This window comes from Hibiscus syriacus, unplaced genomic scaffold (assembly GCF_006381635.1).
Source record: "Hibiscus syriacus cultivar Baekdansim isolate YM2019G1 unplaced genomic scaffold, ASM638163v2 tig00116954_pilon, whole genome shotgun sequence".
NCBI classification, from domain to species: domain Eukaryota; kingdom Viridiplantae; phylum Streptophyta; class Magnoliopsida; order Malvales; family Malvaceae; genus Hibiscus; species Hibiscus syriacus.
Window position 1 is genome coordinate 1086937 of NW_024063483.1, and position 18103 is coordinate 1105039.

The window sequence follows — 18103 nt, forward strand, 5'->3', positions numbered from 1 at the left end:
CATACATCTGAGTAAAACCATCTTTAACAAATAATCTCTTCAAGTCGTCGACGTGTAAACTCGGCTTTGACTTTGCCAGCTCAGGAAAGACCCGAGATAACCATGATGGGTGAGAGATATGACTAGTGTACCAGGTTACTTCATCGTGTCCGAAGCGTAGACCAGTGATTAAACAAAACTCCTCCCACCCAAAACAAGTATACGCCGGTGTCGGAGGAAAATGAAACTATATCTCTTCATCACCACGTTGTATCCTCTCGGGTAGATCGTTAGTCATGGTCTGAAGAAACAAATGTGTCAACATAGCATCTCCACCCGTATATTGTACTTTCAGCCATGGTCCTAAGCAAGTATCCTCAAAAACAATTTTCTTTGTAGAGGTGTAAGCGTCGATGTAATTTTAGTGGCTAGGCTTACTTTATTCTTTAAGGTCAATGCAGCCGAAAAAAATTTCTACAAAAACAATAAACATACCAAGTTAGATATACCAAAAACTAAAAATTATACACTATAAACAGACATGATATTAAACAGTGAAAACAAAGCCAAATATGTTTCAAACTAGCACGGTATTCACATGCTGTCATTATTCCATCATAGTTCACAAAATGCATCAAATAACATTCCAGAAGTAAGCACTTATATAAATATTTAAAAGGACAACATATAGGTTTAGTGCAGATTCAAGGACAACATAAAGAGTAGTAGTTTATTCTTGAAACTTAAATTAGCAACACGGTGAAGTTAGTATTTGTCTTTGTTTTGTCTTTTTATTGAAGAAATGCAATTCATTCAAGTTTTAATTTGCAGAAGAATAGTTTTTGAAACTTAAATTCGCAATACGAAAATGAAAATCGCAAAGCGAAACTAAAATCGCGTTACGATTTTCATTTTTCGCGTTGCGATTTTAGTGTTGCGATTTTCATTTTCGTATTGCGAATTTAAGTTTCAAAAACTATTCTTTTGCAAATTGAAACTTGAATGAATTGCATTTCTTCAACAAAAAGACAAAACAAAGACAAATACTAACTTCACAGGGTTAAAGACTAAACAGTTTAGCAGTATTGGCAGCAACCGAATGAATTTACTATGCAATCTCAGTGAAATGGTTAATCTTTATATATATTGAAAATTACCAGTAAATTTATCATCAATATAAAAAAAATCTAATAATAATACAAAAATTTCAAAATAAAAATAAGAGATTAAAAAACTAACCCTCGGTGGTTGATTTTCCATTTCTAACCGTGAATAGTTGTGAGGGTTGCTCTGAGAGATGGAGATAGACGGATTTCGCCGGAGATGGGGACGGATTTCGTCGAAGATGGGGACAGATATCGCCGTAGAGAGTGAGAGATGAAGATGTGACTGAGTTGTGATTTAGAGTTTTAGGTTATGATTTGCGATAATACTGTTTACATTTGTGTGCGAAATTAATATTGTGTTTCGCGTTGCGAATTTGACTTTCGCGTTGCGAATTTGACTTTTGTGTTGCGAATTTGAAATTAGTGTTGTGAATTTAACTTCTGTGTTGAGATTTACAAATTCGCGTTGCGATATTGGAAACTGGGTTGCGAAATTAGAGTTCGCGTTACGAATTTGTTGGTCATTTTGGCAAATCCAAAAAAAGTTTGTTAAAATCGTATAATATAAGACATTTTCGGTCACTGAGGTTATTTTCTCTATATATATATATGAATGGGGAATTATTTAAAGGCTACTATAACCCATACATGTGTCACATAATAATATTTTTTAAAGATTATTATAGTCCAGACACCTAAAAATATAATGTTGAAAACGTTAGACACTTAAAAGTATAAAAGAGAAAAAGTTAGACACATTTTTAACGAAAAATTCTTTTTTAAGCACCTAAAGTTAACTATAAGTACAATTTGAACACTTATTTTTATATTAAATCTTTTAAAATTTTACTTTTGAACCAAATTTGATTTCGAGTTTACAGTAAAAGGAATATTTATTATAATGCTATAATTATATCTTATATATATTAGAGATTATTATAATCTATTTTAACTGTTTAATTAACTTATTATTTTATTAAACAAAAAAAACAATTTATATAGATGAGAATAACAATAATAAATAAAAAATATTTATGAACAGAATAAAGAGATTAGCGTAAATGGAATTATATATATATATATAAATGGAAAATTATTTAAATTTATTAATGTCAAATTTCTATAAATACTGGTTTCGCGATTCACCTCGCTTTTTATGTAATATTTTTGCTTTACCTCTCTTCAATTCAAAACCACATCCTTCAAATTTTAGCTGTCGGATGCCATCTTGCTTACTGGATCCTCAACTCTTCATCGTTTGATCTTTAGATTTCGCTTCTGGGTATTGCTCATTTATGTTAAACTTGAATACTTTCCCCCTTTTAAAACATTAACCAGATAAAACGTTTTTCTCTTTGGTGGTGTTCATCGAACAGGTGGTGAGAATTGCGGGTACAAGGCTCCAACCGGATTGGGTATTTTAAATTTTCCGCCTTTAATCTTTTATGATTTCTGATGTTTCATAAGTTAATCGTTAATTGCGTCTTATGTGCTTAGAATTTGATATTGAAGTGATTTGAAGAATGTAGTCTAGGTGCTTTCATAGTTGAAAAAGCCTAATATTGTTTGTGGAAATATTGTGGAAATATGAGCAGGAGAAAAAATAATTTTTCGTTGATTTTAAGGTTGCAATCTCGTAATTGATTTATAGATGCCCGTAGAGAGGCTTATGTTGCTGAGTAACACATAACTAATTATAGTTTTGTTGTTTTAGGGTCTGTTTACCTATGTAAACTCTCTCGAGAGGCTTACGCCATAGGCGAACCCAGGATATTAAAGTCTGGTTTGTGATTTTAGAAAACAAAACAGTGGTTTTAAGACCTAGGAATGACTTGAGAGTTGGAGTACTAATCGTTTCTTGATCTAAAGATTATACTAAAATGGATGATGGATGACTTTTGCCAACTTGTATGTTTTTTTTTTTTGTCTATCTTTATGGACAGGCAGAATTGTCTATTGGAAAGAGAAGAGCAGCTTATAATTTTTCAGATTGTTGAAAGAATTTTCTGGATGATTTTGGTTTTGAAGTTGTATGATAGCTCGACGCCTTTACCTTAATTGTTATGAATGTATGATGTATTGTGTTTCTAGGCTTTTTATTAGTGTCGAGATTGATGGTTGACTTGGAATATGTTAGTCTTTCTTATTTCCTATATTTCATTTCGTTAAGCAGGCATGGATGAGCAATTCGTACTTAGAGTTCCACCTTCCGTTGCTGAGCGCATAAATCTCCTTTTAAGTGAAAGTGCTTCATCTTCCGAGGACAAATCACTGGATTTGGAGTTTTCTGGTTAGGATTTCACTTGATTTTACATTTGAATGCCTCACTAACTGTTTTGTATGTGTCAGCAGCACCTCCTGTTCTTTCTGAACTTGTACTGATTTTCCATGAACACATTACTAAGAAACTCTTGGTTCCTTTAGTTTAATTAAGCTAAACATCTGTGGTTAGATAACTTGTACTTACGGCTATTTTGTCCTTCGTGTGTCTGTGTATGTATATATATATATGTATATATATTACCAAACCATAAATGACCCAACCGTCCTACTATAGTGCCCATTAGTGTCCTTAATGAGTGTATACTGCATGCAACTTTATTATCTCCTTGGAGAAATGGGTTTAGACTTTATCTATTAAGGTTGAGGTGTGTTAAGTGATTACTAAAGTTGAGGTGCTTCTATTATTCACATCATCTATGTAAATTTTTTGGAACCATAGGTTATTTATGAACATTAATCTTCTCATTATTTTGCAGAGGATGGGCGGACTGGCACATTTGTCATTGGCAATGAACGTTTTCCTGCATCTCTCTTAGATCTACCTTGTGTTGTTGAATCATACAAAACTTACGATGACAGTGCATTAGTTAAAACGGCTGATATCGGTCAAGTATGGTACTTTTTATTTGGATGCAGTCATGTAGGGTGGTTTCACTTTTCGGTATGGTCATATTAACTGAGGTCATTGTTATAGATGATTTTGGTCAGGGATTCTGGAGAAGCTTCTCCAGATGTGGTGGAATACAGACATGGTCTAACCCCTCCAATGAGGGATGCTCGGAAGCGAAGATTCCGAAGGGAGCCTGATCTAAATGTATCAATATACTTGCTTTCTCTCAAAATCTCTTTGTATGCACTTCAGATAAAGAAAACTATCTGAAACTGTATGGAAGTCTATGTTTACATGGAGCTGGGCGTGAGTGCGTGATCCGATTATTTGGGAGTGACTTAATCTCGGTGCAGGTATGGGCTGTTTCTTTCCCTTACTGATTCCTGTTGCATCTTTTTTGCAGCCGGAGCTGGTACAACGTGTTGAAAAAGATTTGGTGAACATCATGTCTGGAGGGACAGTTGAAAATCTTGATATCCTTTTGATACATCTAATTTCAGTAATGTTTCTGTAGTTATTATTATCTTTGAGACATCTCATTTCAGCATTGTCGTCGATCGAATAAGATTCCATGTCCAAAAGCCAAATCGTATAATTTGGTCCAGTCTTGAGTTCGTGGTTGTATGATTCGTGTATGGTTGTTTTTACGCCTTAATCGTGTTTTACATGCTGATGTCAATGGGCAAGGTGAAGCCGGTGATGAGAATGCTCGTAACACGAATAAGAAAGCTCCACCAGCAGCTGCCACAAAGCCCGAAGTTCCGGATACAGGTGGCAATGCCGGGGAGGCTGATGGATCCGAATCGGATGACTCAGATGATTCGATGTGAATTCAATAGATAAGCGAGAGGAATTACTTACTGTTATTGTCGGTAGATCATTTGTTTTGGTATTGAATTCTCAAGCTTGGGCGGTGGCATGCATTTTCTACCGTTAAAATAAAATAAATGAAAGAGTGATGAGAGGAAAGGCAGAGCCAGCTAAGGAGTGAGTGGAATGATGGAAAATCTTGGAACCTTGTCATGATTACTGTTATTGTCGGTAGATCATTTGTTTTGTTATTGAATTCTCAAGCTTGGGCGGTGGCATGCATTTTCTACCGTTAAAATAAAATAAATGAAAGAGTGATGAGAGGAAAGGCAGAGCCAGCTAAGGCAGTGAGTGGAATGATGGAAAATCTTGGAACCTTGTCATGAATTTATCAAATTTCCATGTCTCTATGCAGCGCCACTTATCATATCATTATTTATTAAATTATTATACTTTCAAAATTATTTTAATATAATTCAACGAGTTTATAGTGTTACTTGTTTTGTTAAGATATAATTTTTATTTAATTAGAGTTATTCTAATCTATATATATATATACGAGATTTTAAGATTTAATGTACTTCTGTTCGGTTATAATATTTTTTTTATTTTTTCTGTGATTTTTATCTTTTAAGATTTTTTTTAAATAATATTACATTTTTTTGTTTTGGTTTTTTTATAGTCTTCTCTTATTATATACAAAAAAAATAAAAATAAAAATTTCAATAGTACTTTTATCAAGTCCACGAGACTCTATGCTCAAATTTGGAGAAATGTGACGATAAATGCAAATGGGAATGAAACTTTTCCGGTACGGTACAGGACACAACACAACACCACGACAATTGTACTTCTAGATATTATTATTTTATTTTACGAAACAATATATGTTCAATAGTTGTATCTTTGATGTTGTTTTATTTACATAAAAACTTAATCCAAGTCAAACTTTAAATTATTTTAAAATATTAAGACATTTTAATTGAATTTTTAAACTAAAATATTATTCTATCTCTCTCTCTACACACACATATATATATATATAAGAACGAAGATAAAAATAAAGATATATTCAATAATTTATGTTTGTTCATTTAACTTTAATCGAACAAATTAACGAATATGAACAATTAATCGAACAAAATTTCTTGTTCGTGTTTATTCGTTAAGAAACATAGTTTGTTCGTGTCGTGTTCGTTCGTTAAAATGATAAACAAACACAAACGAACGAATGTAAACGAACATACATGAATGTAAATGAACGAACATAAAATTAATTGAGTTTATATTTAAGAAAAAAATTCTTTTCAAATAACTTTAGGGTTTATATTTTCTTTGGTTGATTTGAGTTTAAAAGCAATTGGATTTTAAAATTTTAATGGGTTTAAGATTAAAATTTATTAGGTCTTAATATTTTAAACGGATCTGGAGATTAGACTTAACATAAACGAACACAAAAGAACGAACATAAACGAATATAAATGAATGGATTATTGAACTTTCACGAACGTAAATAAATGAACAAGTCATTTGTTCATGTTTATTCCTTTGATTAAACGTACATAAAATCTTCTTCATATACAAACATAAATGAACTTTCCACCAAACAGTTCAGTTTATTAAATGTTCGGGTGGTCATTTACAGGTCTAATGATGAATAATTTATTTTTAAAGAAAGTAGATGATTGAAATTATGTAAAGGAATATAGTAAAATATAAGTACAATTTTTCTTTTAAAATTTAAATCTTACTATACGTAAATTCTACCTTGCTTTGCAATACAAAAATTAATCAAATGAACTTGCATTTATAAGCTTATAAAATTGGGATTAATGCAAATGGTAAAAAAGAAGAAAATAAAACAAATAGTGGACTCGCATGGGATAAGGCACCGTCATGAAAAATGTGTATGTATAAATGGTCAAACCATTTCATGTATGAACAAATGGTCAAACCATTTCATGTACTTTACACTTCACTTCTACAAGTATGTTTAAATATACGTACGTATAATATAAATACATGCACGCACGCGTTGCCCAGAAACTCTTTACAACAAAGCAAAAGGATAGAGTTGTACTAAAATATTGTGTGTCGGAAAGTAGCATGTACAATACACTATACAGCCTACGTAGATGACTTAATTCAATCTTTTGTACTATCTTTTCAACCCCTTTAAAACATATCCATAACGGTCGGATTTACACCTAATTATGGATCTGGTCGGCTTACACTAAGCTAGTATATTTTTATTTATTTAAGACTAAATTAAAAAAATATTTAAAAATATCTCTAACGTTTATTTTAATATTCTTTTTGATTCATGTTCCTTTTGTAGAGTAATTTGATCCCTTGGTGTTTTATTATAAAATAAATGACTCTTTATTGTCGTTGCTTACATGAGGTTGTTGCATCATCACATTTGACATATCATGATCATTTTTAAATATATAATATGTGTTACATTATTTTCGACACATAATATGTCATGTTAGAATTTTTCATATATGATATGTACTATGTCATCATTTTAATTACTTGAAATATAATGTGTATCATGCCATTATTTTCTATACATGACAATCACATATTAATAATATACATCAACGTTAATTATTAATTTTTATTTATCTAGGTATTTTATTATTTTGAGTTTAGATATATATGGTAGAAGAATGAATTCAAGCCACAGCATGGGGCTGAAGAAGAAAATGGCAGTGTGGTAGCTCAGCTGGTAAATGAAAAGATACGCGTTTTGCTTAAATGTCTGGCGTGGCTGACTGACTGACTGGTGATACGCTGCTGTGCACCGCCAACAAAGGCGGTAGTAAAAGGAAACAGAAAGTCAGCGACTGAGGATTTTCTCGCTGGATTTTCTTTTGTTTTGTCTAGGGAGCTCAACTTTTAAGCTGACATCGGACACTTTTACACTGCACCACGTGTTTGATGAAATGCCACACGCTATGACAATTTCAATGCTTTCTTTGCATCAGGTTATAACTTTAATCACTATATATTTAAATTAATATCTAAATTACAATTTAAGCTGCGTTTGATCGATTTATGTTATTATAAATATATATCTTTTATATTTACTTATTTTTTTTAAATATTCGTATAATTTTTCAACTCAATATTTCGTTCATTTTGATTTTTAACTAAACAAATGTTAAAAACATAATATAATTTTTTTAATAAGCTAAAATGATTATAAATTAATATATATTCTAAATACTCTTAATTATTTAATAATAAACGGTCATTTAACTATGCAGTCGTTAGTGTTCGAACCCATAACATTTAACAAACACAATATAAAATTTACGTTAACATACATTGTAAAAAACATCGTCTATATGGAGGATCTTTTTATAATTTTTAAAACAATCTTTTTGAAAGTTCATATATTCTTAGTATATCCATTTTGATCCTTATATTTTCACTATTTTTTTTTTCGAAATAAAAAAATAATTCGTCTCATTTTTCTTAAATATTTCGATTACGAAAATTGATCTATACGAAAGTGAAATCAATACCACAACTCTAAAGATTAATCTCAAAACATTTCGATTTCGCTTATAATGTCGAGTTAAGTGAAAAAAAAACTTCCAAGATTTTAACAACTTATCAATGGAATATAGTATTTTTAATGAATAATTTGAAAATAATTTAAAATATTATTTTGTTAAAAAAAATTAAACACCCAAATAAAAGATACAATTTAAAGATATTTTCAGTTAAATTTTTTTGAAATATTTGCTCATTTTAATTATATCTCGAGATAACATTTTATTAATTTGACATTTGAATTATTTTTAATATCTTCTCCTTCCTAACTACTTTTTTAATTACAATAATTATTTTTGACATTTGAATTATATTTATATTTCTCGCATGAAAGAAATAATAATAAATTTGACATAATAATTTTAAATATATACTTTTTATTTTATTTTTAAATTAACCTATCAAGATTCAAATTCTCTTCTGGGATTTCCAAGTATACTAGTGGGTCATCTCCCCCATGAAAGCAACTCATGCATGGAAGCTTCAACCACCAACTCTTTAAAGCTTTAATTTTCAATTAATAATAACAACGTTGTTTTGGGTCTTTAAATTTCTATATACACGCCATTGTATAAGCAATCCCAGGTACAACTTATCCTTGGCAATTTCATTTTCCTGAGAAACAAACAGAGAGAAAGTGAAGGAAAAAAGAAGCTGATATCAAAGTTAAAGCATTAACCCGATTGTACCCTATTTTTCATTTTCATTTTCCCCCAGATTTTATACAGTTGAAGGTAATGTTCTTTGTCTATCTCTACTACATTGCTGCCAAATGCTGTTTCTTTTTGTTGATGAAATGAGTGTTCTAAGCTTCTTGGAATTGCTTTTACTTGATGGTATTGGCAGATCCAGAGATCTTTATTTGATTTTCTTGATTGAGTGGAATGATATTTTCCTTTGCACTGACATTATGAAAAATGTGTCATCTTCAACTTGTGCTCTTGACTCTCAAAAATGGCTTCTGTTCACACACACAGACACGCATATATATTTTTGTTTAGCATATGAAATCTGAATTCAGTTGTTTGACAGAGATGGGTGTTGGTTTCTCGTGGCCATTTGATAAATGCAGCAGCACTGAGATGGACAATGACAGCTTAGAATCAATCACTGTGAAATCCATTACTTTTGGAGATGAAGGAATCAAAACACCACTTAGATCCATCAGTTTCAAAATCTCAGTTTCAGAACCCACCATTCTAAAATCATTAGGTTCTGGGAAGATGATTTTGGAAGGATCTGTTAGCTTCAAAGGGAGAGATTTGGATAAGCCAGAGGGTTTAAAGAGCAAAGCAATGGAAATTCAATCCCCAGATTTCCCCCCGGAATCCCCGAGAAAATCCCAGATTCCAGATTCAAACAACCCACAAATGGAGGCAGCAATAAGGTTGCAAAAGGTCTACAAGAGCTTCAGGTCCTTGTTGAGCAGAGCTGGTATGTTACATGAGTATGATGATTGAAATACACCAGTATTCGATATTTAATTCAAGTTCGAGTAACATAGATGGATTGTGTGTTGTAATGCAGGTGGAAGCTCTTGGATTTTGCTGAGCTGAAAAGGAGTTCCATATCGTTCTTCGATATGGATAAACACGAAACAGCTATTTCACGGTGGTCGAGAGCGAGAACGAGAGCTGCGAAAGTCGGGAAAGGTCTATTAAAGAACGATAAAGCTCGAAAGCTTGCTTTACAACACTGGCTTGAAGCTGTAAGTTTTGCAGCACTACAGATGATGATGTTAACCATTGTTGTTCATTATTTGTTACCGATTCGATTTTCAATGTTTTATTCAGATTGATCCGAGGCATAGATATGGACATAACTTGCACTTTTATTACAATCAATGGCTTCATTCTCAGTGTCAAGAGCCGTTCTTTTACTGGTAATTTTCTTCAATTCTTTGCATACACACTTTGATTTCTGGTTTTAAGAGATCGGAGTTGAAAAAGAGCAATTTAATTGAATTTGCATAGGAAATGTCCTAGATCAAAGCTTCAACATCAATGCATCAAATATCTCGGTCCGGTGAGTCTTCTCGTTACGTTTTTCGGATTTGGGTGTGAATTTTGTATACGAATGTGTATGAGGTCTTGAAATGTCACCTAGTATGTAGCAGCACTTGTCATTCTTGACATGCACACCCGATTCGAGTAACACAGGCTAACCGAAACGATTTTCGTTTTTCATTATACAGATGGAAAGGAAGCCTTATGAGATTGTTGTGGAAGACGGGAAGTTGGTATACAAGCAAACAGGGGAGCTTCTTCAAACGACCGGAGAAAACAGCGATTCGAAGTGGATTTTTGTGCTCAGCACTTCGAAGGTCTTGTACGTCGGAATGAAGAAGAAGGGTACATTTCAACATTCTAGCTTCTTGGCCGGTGGCGCCACCATTGCTGCTGGTAGATTAGTTGTTGAAAATGGTGTCCTTAAGGTATCTTTCTAAGCACATGTTATTCCGAGTCTTCGTTTTTTTCTTCTCAGTGTTACCTATGTCCTCATTCCATCATGTGCCATTGTGTTGAACAGGCAGTTTGGCCTCACAGCGGTCATTATCGTCCTACGGAAGAGAATTCAACGCTTCATCTCGTTTCTAAAGGAGAACGATGTCAATCTAACAATGTCAAGGTAAAAGAAAATCGGAAACAATGTGTCTTATTATTTCATATCGTGAGTCTTCGTTTTTTTCTTCTCAGTGTTACCTATGGCTTACTCATTCCATCATGTGCCATTGTGTTGAACAGGCAGTTTGGCCTCACAGCGGTCATTATCGTCCTACGGAAGAGAACTTCAACGACTTCATCTCGTTTCTAAAGGAGAACGATGTCAATCTAACCAATGTCAAGGTAAAAGAAAATCGGAAACAATGTGTTCTTATTATTTCATATCGTGTTCTGCGAATGGAACCGATGGCTGACGGATGATTCTTCACTTTGTTACATTCAGATGGCACCTGTTGGCGAAGAGGAGAGCTTCCACAGAACAAGTAACCATCTTCGATGCAATTCATCGTCGGAAGGCAGCTTAGAGGCTGAAGAAATCCGCGTCAAAGACTCGACCAAAAATTTAGTCGATTCAATGGAAGGAGAAACTAGTGCAGCCCCTGAAGTACGGAAGGCAGCTTAGAGGCTGAAGAAATCCGCGTCAAAGACTCGACCAAAAATTTAGTCGATTCAATGGAAGGAGAAACTAGTGCAGCCCCTGAAGTACCAACAAGAACTGAATCATTTGAGGATGCCACTGCTTCAGACAAAGATTCAAATCCAATGGCTCGAGACGAGAAGATCGATGAAAACGACCATAACGTTGAAGCCATTGCCGAAGAATCGATCCTTCAAAGGATTAGCTCGAAGAAAGGGATGAAGTCATATCAATTGGGCAAGCAATTGTCATGCAAATGGACTACAGGTGCAGGTCCCCGGATCGGTTGTGTTAGAGATTTTCCATCGGAACTCCAATTCAGGGCCTTGGAACAAGTGAACTTATCTCCGAGAAGCAATGGCTATACGAAATCGCACTTTTCTCCTCGATATGCTAGCAGTCTAAACCCGAAATTATCCGAACCGGCAGCAGCCATGAGTGAAGAAATGAGAACCCAAAGTTTGCCTATTCGCATGAAAGAAAACTTGTTGCAGAAAAGCATTTCATCCGGAATGCAAACATCTACCTGAAGTATATATCAATGGTTTGAATTATGGAGATCCGAGTAAATTAAATTAGAAGAATCGTTTACTTAATAGGTACAATAGGTTTATATAATATTTAATTTGAATTAGTCAATGAATAAGTTCGATATTTATTATTATGAAAAAAAGCTTAGAAATTCTTTATCATTCTTTCCAAAACTTAGAAATGATGCAAACTATTTTTTCATTTGTTCATGTAGAATCATAAGTTGTCAGTTGACATCATAATTGTAGGAATTTCTTTTTCGAAATGTAAACTAATGTAATTTTGTATAAAATATATCGGATTTCTCTGTATTTTTTATAGTTTAAGTTTATTATTAAATAACGTAGTTATATATTCATACATTATTTTTCTTTTAATTTATTGAACTTTTTAGTTCACGTAGTTTTAATTTAATTTAACTCTAATTAATGTAATAAATTTTATCCCAATAAACGTGACGCAATAGTTATACGGGGTTAAGTCAGAGTTATAGTTATTGAATTATTTTAAATTAAAATGATAATTAAATAAAATATGATTTATGGTTTTTTTATTAATGTGATTTATAGTTATATATGATTAAATTTATTAAATAATTTTTAAATTAAATTCTATTTAATAGAATATATAAATTTTAGAGATTAATATTAATATATTATATTATGCCATTATCTCTGTTAAAACTTTCATAGAAAATAAGGATTGGTAGTCAAAATAAAATAAAAACATAATACTAATAATTACAATAAAAAATAATACAATAATCAAAATAGAAATAAAATAATAATTGGGTATGCGAATTCTATGGCTCCTTATTGTTGAAAATTTCTCAAATATATGTGGAGCATTGGGGGGGGGGGGGCGTAATATCATCAATATTTGCTGAAATTTGCTCAAGAAACTAACTTTGCATTTTCAGGTACGATTTGTTGATTGAAAATATTATGGATCCTGCTCATGTTCCATATGCACATTACGGACTAATGCGCACTCGGAAAACTACGGGTAAGAAATTCTTGATGCATTTCAAGATGTGGAATTCATGCACTAAAAATTTGTACATTTCGGTTCACAGTGAGGTTGACAGAGAAGGGGGCAGACCACTTGAGATGCGTGTCAAGAAGTTGGACATAAATGGTTTCACTGGAAAGCAGGACTTGGGCAGTTCTATCTTTTTTGCACCTTGCATCTTTTATGCTTTTGCTGATGCTGATACCGATTCCGAGGTTGATCAAGGAAATGGATCTGCAACATCTTCCGAAATCCAAAGGGTTCTACATTCATTTCATTATGTTGCTATTTACCATTTACTAGTCATTAAAAAGACCGGATCAGCTGGTTTAACCGGCGGACTGTCATGTCTGTTATAGCATATTATACAACTGCAGAATTTCCTTGATACCCTTTTATCGATAAGGAAATATTATTTATGGATCTATACTCATAGACAGTAACTTGTGCAGGGACAACCTTCAAATCGAAGAATTTCTTTGATTTTTATCTGTGTTCCAGTTAGTCCAGGTAATAGCAAATTGATTTGGTGTTTCCCGAGGAACTTTCGTGTTTGGGTTGACAAAACTGTTCCCAGAGGGATGTTTCACATTGGACAAAACCTGATTCTGATTTGTATCTTCTCCATGTTGAGGTGATCCCTTTATCTCTGCCTCCATAATGAGTTTCATTCAAAATATGATGTTCCAACTACTTGTTTTTCATGAAGTATTCGTGTCTGATATTATATTCGAGAACTTCCTACAATAGATTAAAAAGAATGAACATACCCGTGTCATGAGACACTTACAAAGGAAACTTTTTTAATTCTCAATGTAGGAGCGTAAGATAATGGAAATCGGAGTTACCAATTGGCAGAAAGCTTGTTTTGTGCCTACAAAGTCAGATGCCTTGGTGGTTGGCTTTCGAAGGTGGTTCAACAAGTATGCCGTTGGCAAGGTCGATTGGAAAGGGAAGTTTAGTGGAGCTCTTCCTCCATCCCCTCCTAGAGAGCAGCTGATGGACAGATAAATTTAGTAATTTCATTATATTGCTCCGACTCATCAGTAGTACCCTCGTCATATACCTGAGTTAGGCATATTTCTGAACATGAGAATCAAGATATATCCTTTCAAATTGTAAAGGAATGAGCATAGCCGTATTGAATATGTACGTGCATCCAACACTCTTTCCCCGATAAATATAAGCTTACAAAATCAACTTCCATTCGGAATCCAGGTACTGGACTCGTGGTGAATTGCAAGAGTTGCAAAACTGCATATAAAGGTCTCAATGCACTCGAAGTAATCCTGCGAATCATATCTGTTGTTTCCATCGGGATCGTTGCTGCAACAAAGCAGAACATGATGTCGATGGTGGCTAGAACAGCAATCGATTCAACAGCTATCATTTGCTTCGCAGCTTCAAGATGGTTGGCTCATTTCATCTACAAGACTTTCCATTACCATGACTATAACCATGCTGTTGTGTAAAATTGATTTTAACCCTTTACTTTGAATGTAAGCTTAAGCAAGTTGATTTTTTTTTTCTATACCAACAATGATTAGAAATTAAATATACATATTTCATACGATTATTTTGTGATAAAAATCCGATATTTCTGGATTTTAATGCGTTATTAAAGAGAATGAAAGTGAAGTGTAAACTACTAATTCTGCCAACAGCTCCATCCTTTTGCTCAATTCAAAGCTTTTTGGACAATGAGCCCACACCAAACATTTAGCTTTAAAATAAACTTGTCTAAAAAAATGAGAATGTTTCGATGGACATGTGGTAAGACTCTGTGGAAATGACTCAAATTCTGTAATTAGGATGTCTTTGGAGGTGATGCATGTATCTGAAAAATTGAGGGAGGGAGGTTCACGGTGGTTTGGGCATGCCCTTAGGAGACAATAGTTGGATGCGGTTAGGAGGGTAGAGTCGATTATAGTCGACGGTGCCAGAAGGAGAGGACGACCAATGAAGAAGTGAGTAGACTGCTTGAGATCTGATTTGAAGGATTTAGCCCTTACCGAGGACATGATCTCTGATAGGAAAGTATGGAGACTTAAGACCATGGTAGCAGAGTACTGTGAGTCACAGTCATAGGGTGTAGCATCTCTGTCACCTTTTTAATGCTTTTATAGTAATTTCATTGACTTCTACTTTTTAATACTTTTTTGTCATGAGAATTTTTGAAGGATTAGAACTAAGATAGCAGAGTAATGTTGCATTAGTTTAGGTTTTAACCCATTTGACATTATTCTTTTATCGTAGCTTGCAACTACTGACTTCTGTATATCCTTATCATGTTTTGTCTTTTAAATTTATTCAGGACTCACGTTTTTTGTTGTCCATATTCAGAGATTTGTACACAGAGATTTATTTGTAGGGATAATTTTTCATTACAGACGTGCATATGAAGACTGTTCAATTATATATTTATTTATTTCTTTCTTTATTTATACATGCATTGTATTTTATCTTTATTTTTAAATTTTTTAATTGTCGGAGATCTTTCAGGGAAACTACTCTCAATCTAACATTAGAGCAACCTACTACCCTACATCTCCTAATCTAATTACATATGTGAATAGGTTTTATTGTGGTTGTTGTCGTCCAAATCTCATTTCTTTCGTTTTTTTTGTGCTTTTCCCTCTCGTTAATCACACCTTTTCTTCAAAATACAGCAAAGCTAGAGCCCCATTGAACACATTCGCGTGTAAGCTTCTTTCTTCTCTATTTCGTTACTGTAATCAAGATCTCATTCATTCGTTTGTGCTACTGGCTTTTCAAAAACAATCAAAACCCATGAAGTAATCACCTTAGTTTCTCGTATTTGTTATTGAAATTTGTTTGTTTCGTTGGTTTATCTGGAGATCTGGTTCGTTTTCTGGAATTGAGTTTTTCGAGGATAATGAGGAAACCCACCAAGGAATCTGAGTTGAGCACCGAGCCAATCGGACAGAATCTGATAAAACTGATAAGCAATGTGTGTTTCTCTGTGTTTGTGTTGTCGGTGCTCATATTCACAGCCATTGCCATCACATACCAGCCCCCAGATCCATGGCTGGAATCAGCTCCTTCTTTAACGAAGCTCTTCACTCAAACTGAAAATGCCACTTTCAAAACCGATGATTCCATCATCAAAACCAGTGAAGATTTGCTTTCTGCAACGGCTCCGGCTGTTCCCCGGCTTTACCGGCAACACCCTCCGATTTGGCGGCAACGCCTCCTGCTATGGCGGCGACTCCCCCCGCTGTGTCGGCATCGGCCCCTGGTTCAGTGGCAATGGCCCCTGTTTTGGCGGCAGCACCTCCTGGTTCAGTGGTGGCAATGGCCCCCGCTTTACCGGCAGTGGCCCCCGCTTTACCGGTAGTGTCACCTGCTTTGGCACCCAATCCGGTCGCTGAAACCATGATTGAAAAGTCCAAATAGAAAATTTCGAATTCGAGCTTTAAATCCGACTGTGAAGTTAAATTGTTCGGATCCATTGCTTCTACTCGCAGTAAAGAAATTCAATTTGAAAATTTTCAAGTCTATCGTGTTCTTGGAGTATCAAACTCCGGTCAAGGGGACGAAACCGGATGAATGTGATGTCTTTTGGAGGTTCAGGAACAAGAAAGAGAAGTCTTGGAGAAAGTATAGGGATTTCCGAAGGTTCCAGTTTGGGATCGGTGAGAACTGTACCTATAAGGTGAGGCATACCGGTCGGTGGCATTCGGGAATCACCTCGGATTCAGCCTAACACTACAAGGAGTGGTGGCGGGAACCGGAAGCCAAAGCTTGCACCACCGATACGGGACGACGAGATAAATGATAGAATTCCGACTTTGGGTTCGGAAATGAACTTTAGGAAAGGGAAGTATCTGTATTATGGAAGGGGAGGGGATTACTGCAAGGGAATGAATCAGTACTTGTGGAGTTTCTTCTGTGGTTTAGGGCAAGCTATGTATTTGAATCGGACATTTGTGATGGATTTGAACTTATGTTTATCTGCGACTTCCAGTTCGAGCAACAGAGATGAGGAGGGAAAAGATTTTCGGTTTTATTTCGATTTCGAGCATCTTAAGGAGACGGTGTCCATTGTGGGGGAGAGCGAGTTGAGAGATTGGAAGAAATGGGATGAGGAGCATAAACGAAAAGTGACAGTGAAGAAGTTAAAGGCCCATAAAGTCACACCAATGCAACTCAAGAAAGATAAGAGCACAGTCATTTGGAGGTAATTCGATGGTCCAGAGCCGGAAAATTATTGGTATCGGGTATGCGAGGGGCAAGCAGCTAAGTACATTCATCGGCCTTGGCACGCGATATGTAAATCGAAGCGATTGATGAATATCGTGACCAAAATCAGCGGAAGAATGGACTGGGATTTCGATGCTTTGCATGTGGTTCGAGGGGCAAAAGCACAGAACAAACAGCTTTGGCCGCACTTGGATTCTGATACGTCTCCTGATGCAATTCTCACGAAGGTCAAATAAATGGTTCAGCGATAGAGGAACCTTTTCATCGCGACGAATGAGCCGTTCTATAATTACTTTGATAACTTGAGGTCTCATTATAAGGTCCATTTGCTCGATGATTATAAGGAACTATGGAGCGACAAGAGTGAGTGGTACAACGAGACTACGATGCTGAACATCAGGAAACCGGTTGAGTTCAACGGATACATGAGAGTTGCCGTGGATACTGAGGTACGTTATCGATCGAAGATCTGAGTAGAAACCTTTTATAATTTAACCAGAGATTGCGAGAATGGAATCAATACTTGCTGAATAGGTTTATTTTGTGCCTTGAATTCCTTCACATTGCTTGTTATGCCTTTAAATTCCTTGATTTTGTTATAAAATGTAATTTGGTTGAAATTAATTCAGGTTTGCTTTGTTATTTTATTTACTATTAATTCGGTAATTTCTCGTGTTTGAGATATTTTATGTTCGACGACCTCTTAGATGTTACAATGAAGATGAAACCTTGTTGGCTCCCTTGGGGACCTCCCAAGGGAGCCATAGCTGACATTCCAAGTGAAGAATATGTAAGGGAAAATTACAGCACATGTCACTGTATTATGTGTAAACTTACAATT

At 34.6% G+C, this 18103-nt stretch overlaps 1 protein-coding gene and 3 pseudogenes across 3 annotated transcripts; all 4 read left to right on the forward strand.

Annotated features, from left to right (window-relative positions):
- Positions 1 to 2247: 2247 nt before the first annotated feature.
- LOC120189224 (transcription initiation factor TFIID subunit 7-like) lies at positions 2248 to 4906 on the forward strand. Of its 3 annotated transcripts, none has more exons than XM_039192544.1 (7): positions 2248 to 2367; positions 2462 to 2500; positions 3256 to 3375; positions 3845 to 3978; positions 4063 to 4182; positions 4382 to 4451; positions 4645 to 4906. In XM_039192544.1, the coding sequence occupies exons 3-7, from the start codon at positions 3261 to 3263 to the stop codon at positions 4806 to 4808; spliced, it is 603 nt and encodes a 200-aa protein (XP_039048475.1). In that variant the 5' UTR covers positions 2248 to 2367; positions 2462 to 2500; positions 3256 to 3260; the 3' UTR covers positions 4809 to 4906. The 3 variants fall into 3 exon arrangements, with proteins under 3 accessions (XP_039048475.1, XP_039048476.1, XP_039048474.1); XM_039192545.1 differs by having other exon boundaries at positions 2249 to 2367; positions 3259 to 3375; XM_039192543.1 differs by lacking the exon at positions 2248 to 2367 and having other exon boundaries at positions 2388 to 2500; positions 3259 to 3375.
- Positions 4907 to 9389: 4483 nt separating this feature from the next.
- On the forward strand, positions 9390 to 12049 carry LOC120189226 (annotated as a pseudogene).
- An 859-nt stretch (positions 12050 to 12908) lies between these two features.
- On the forward strand, positions 12909 to 14592 carry LOC120189223 (annotated as a pseudogene).
- Positions 14593 to 15768: 1176 nt separating this feature from the next.
- Positions 15769 to 17905, forward strand: LOC120189225 (annotated as a pseudogene).
- Positions 17906 to 18103: the final 198 nt, after the last annotated feature.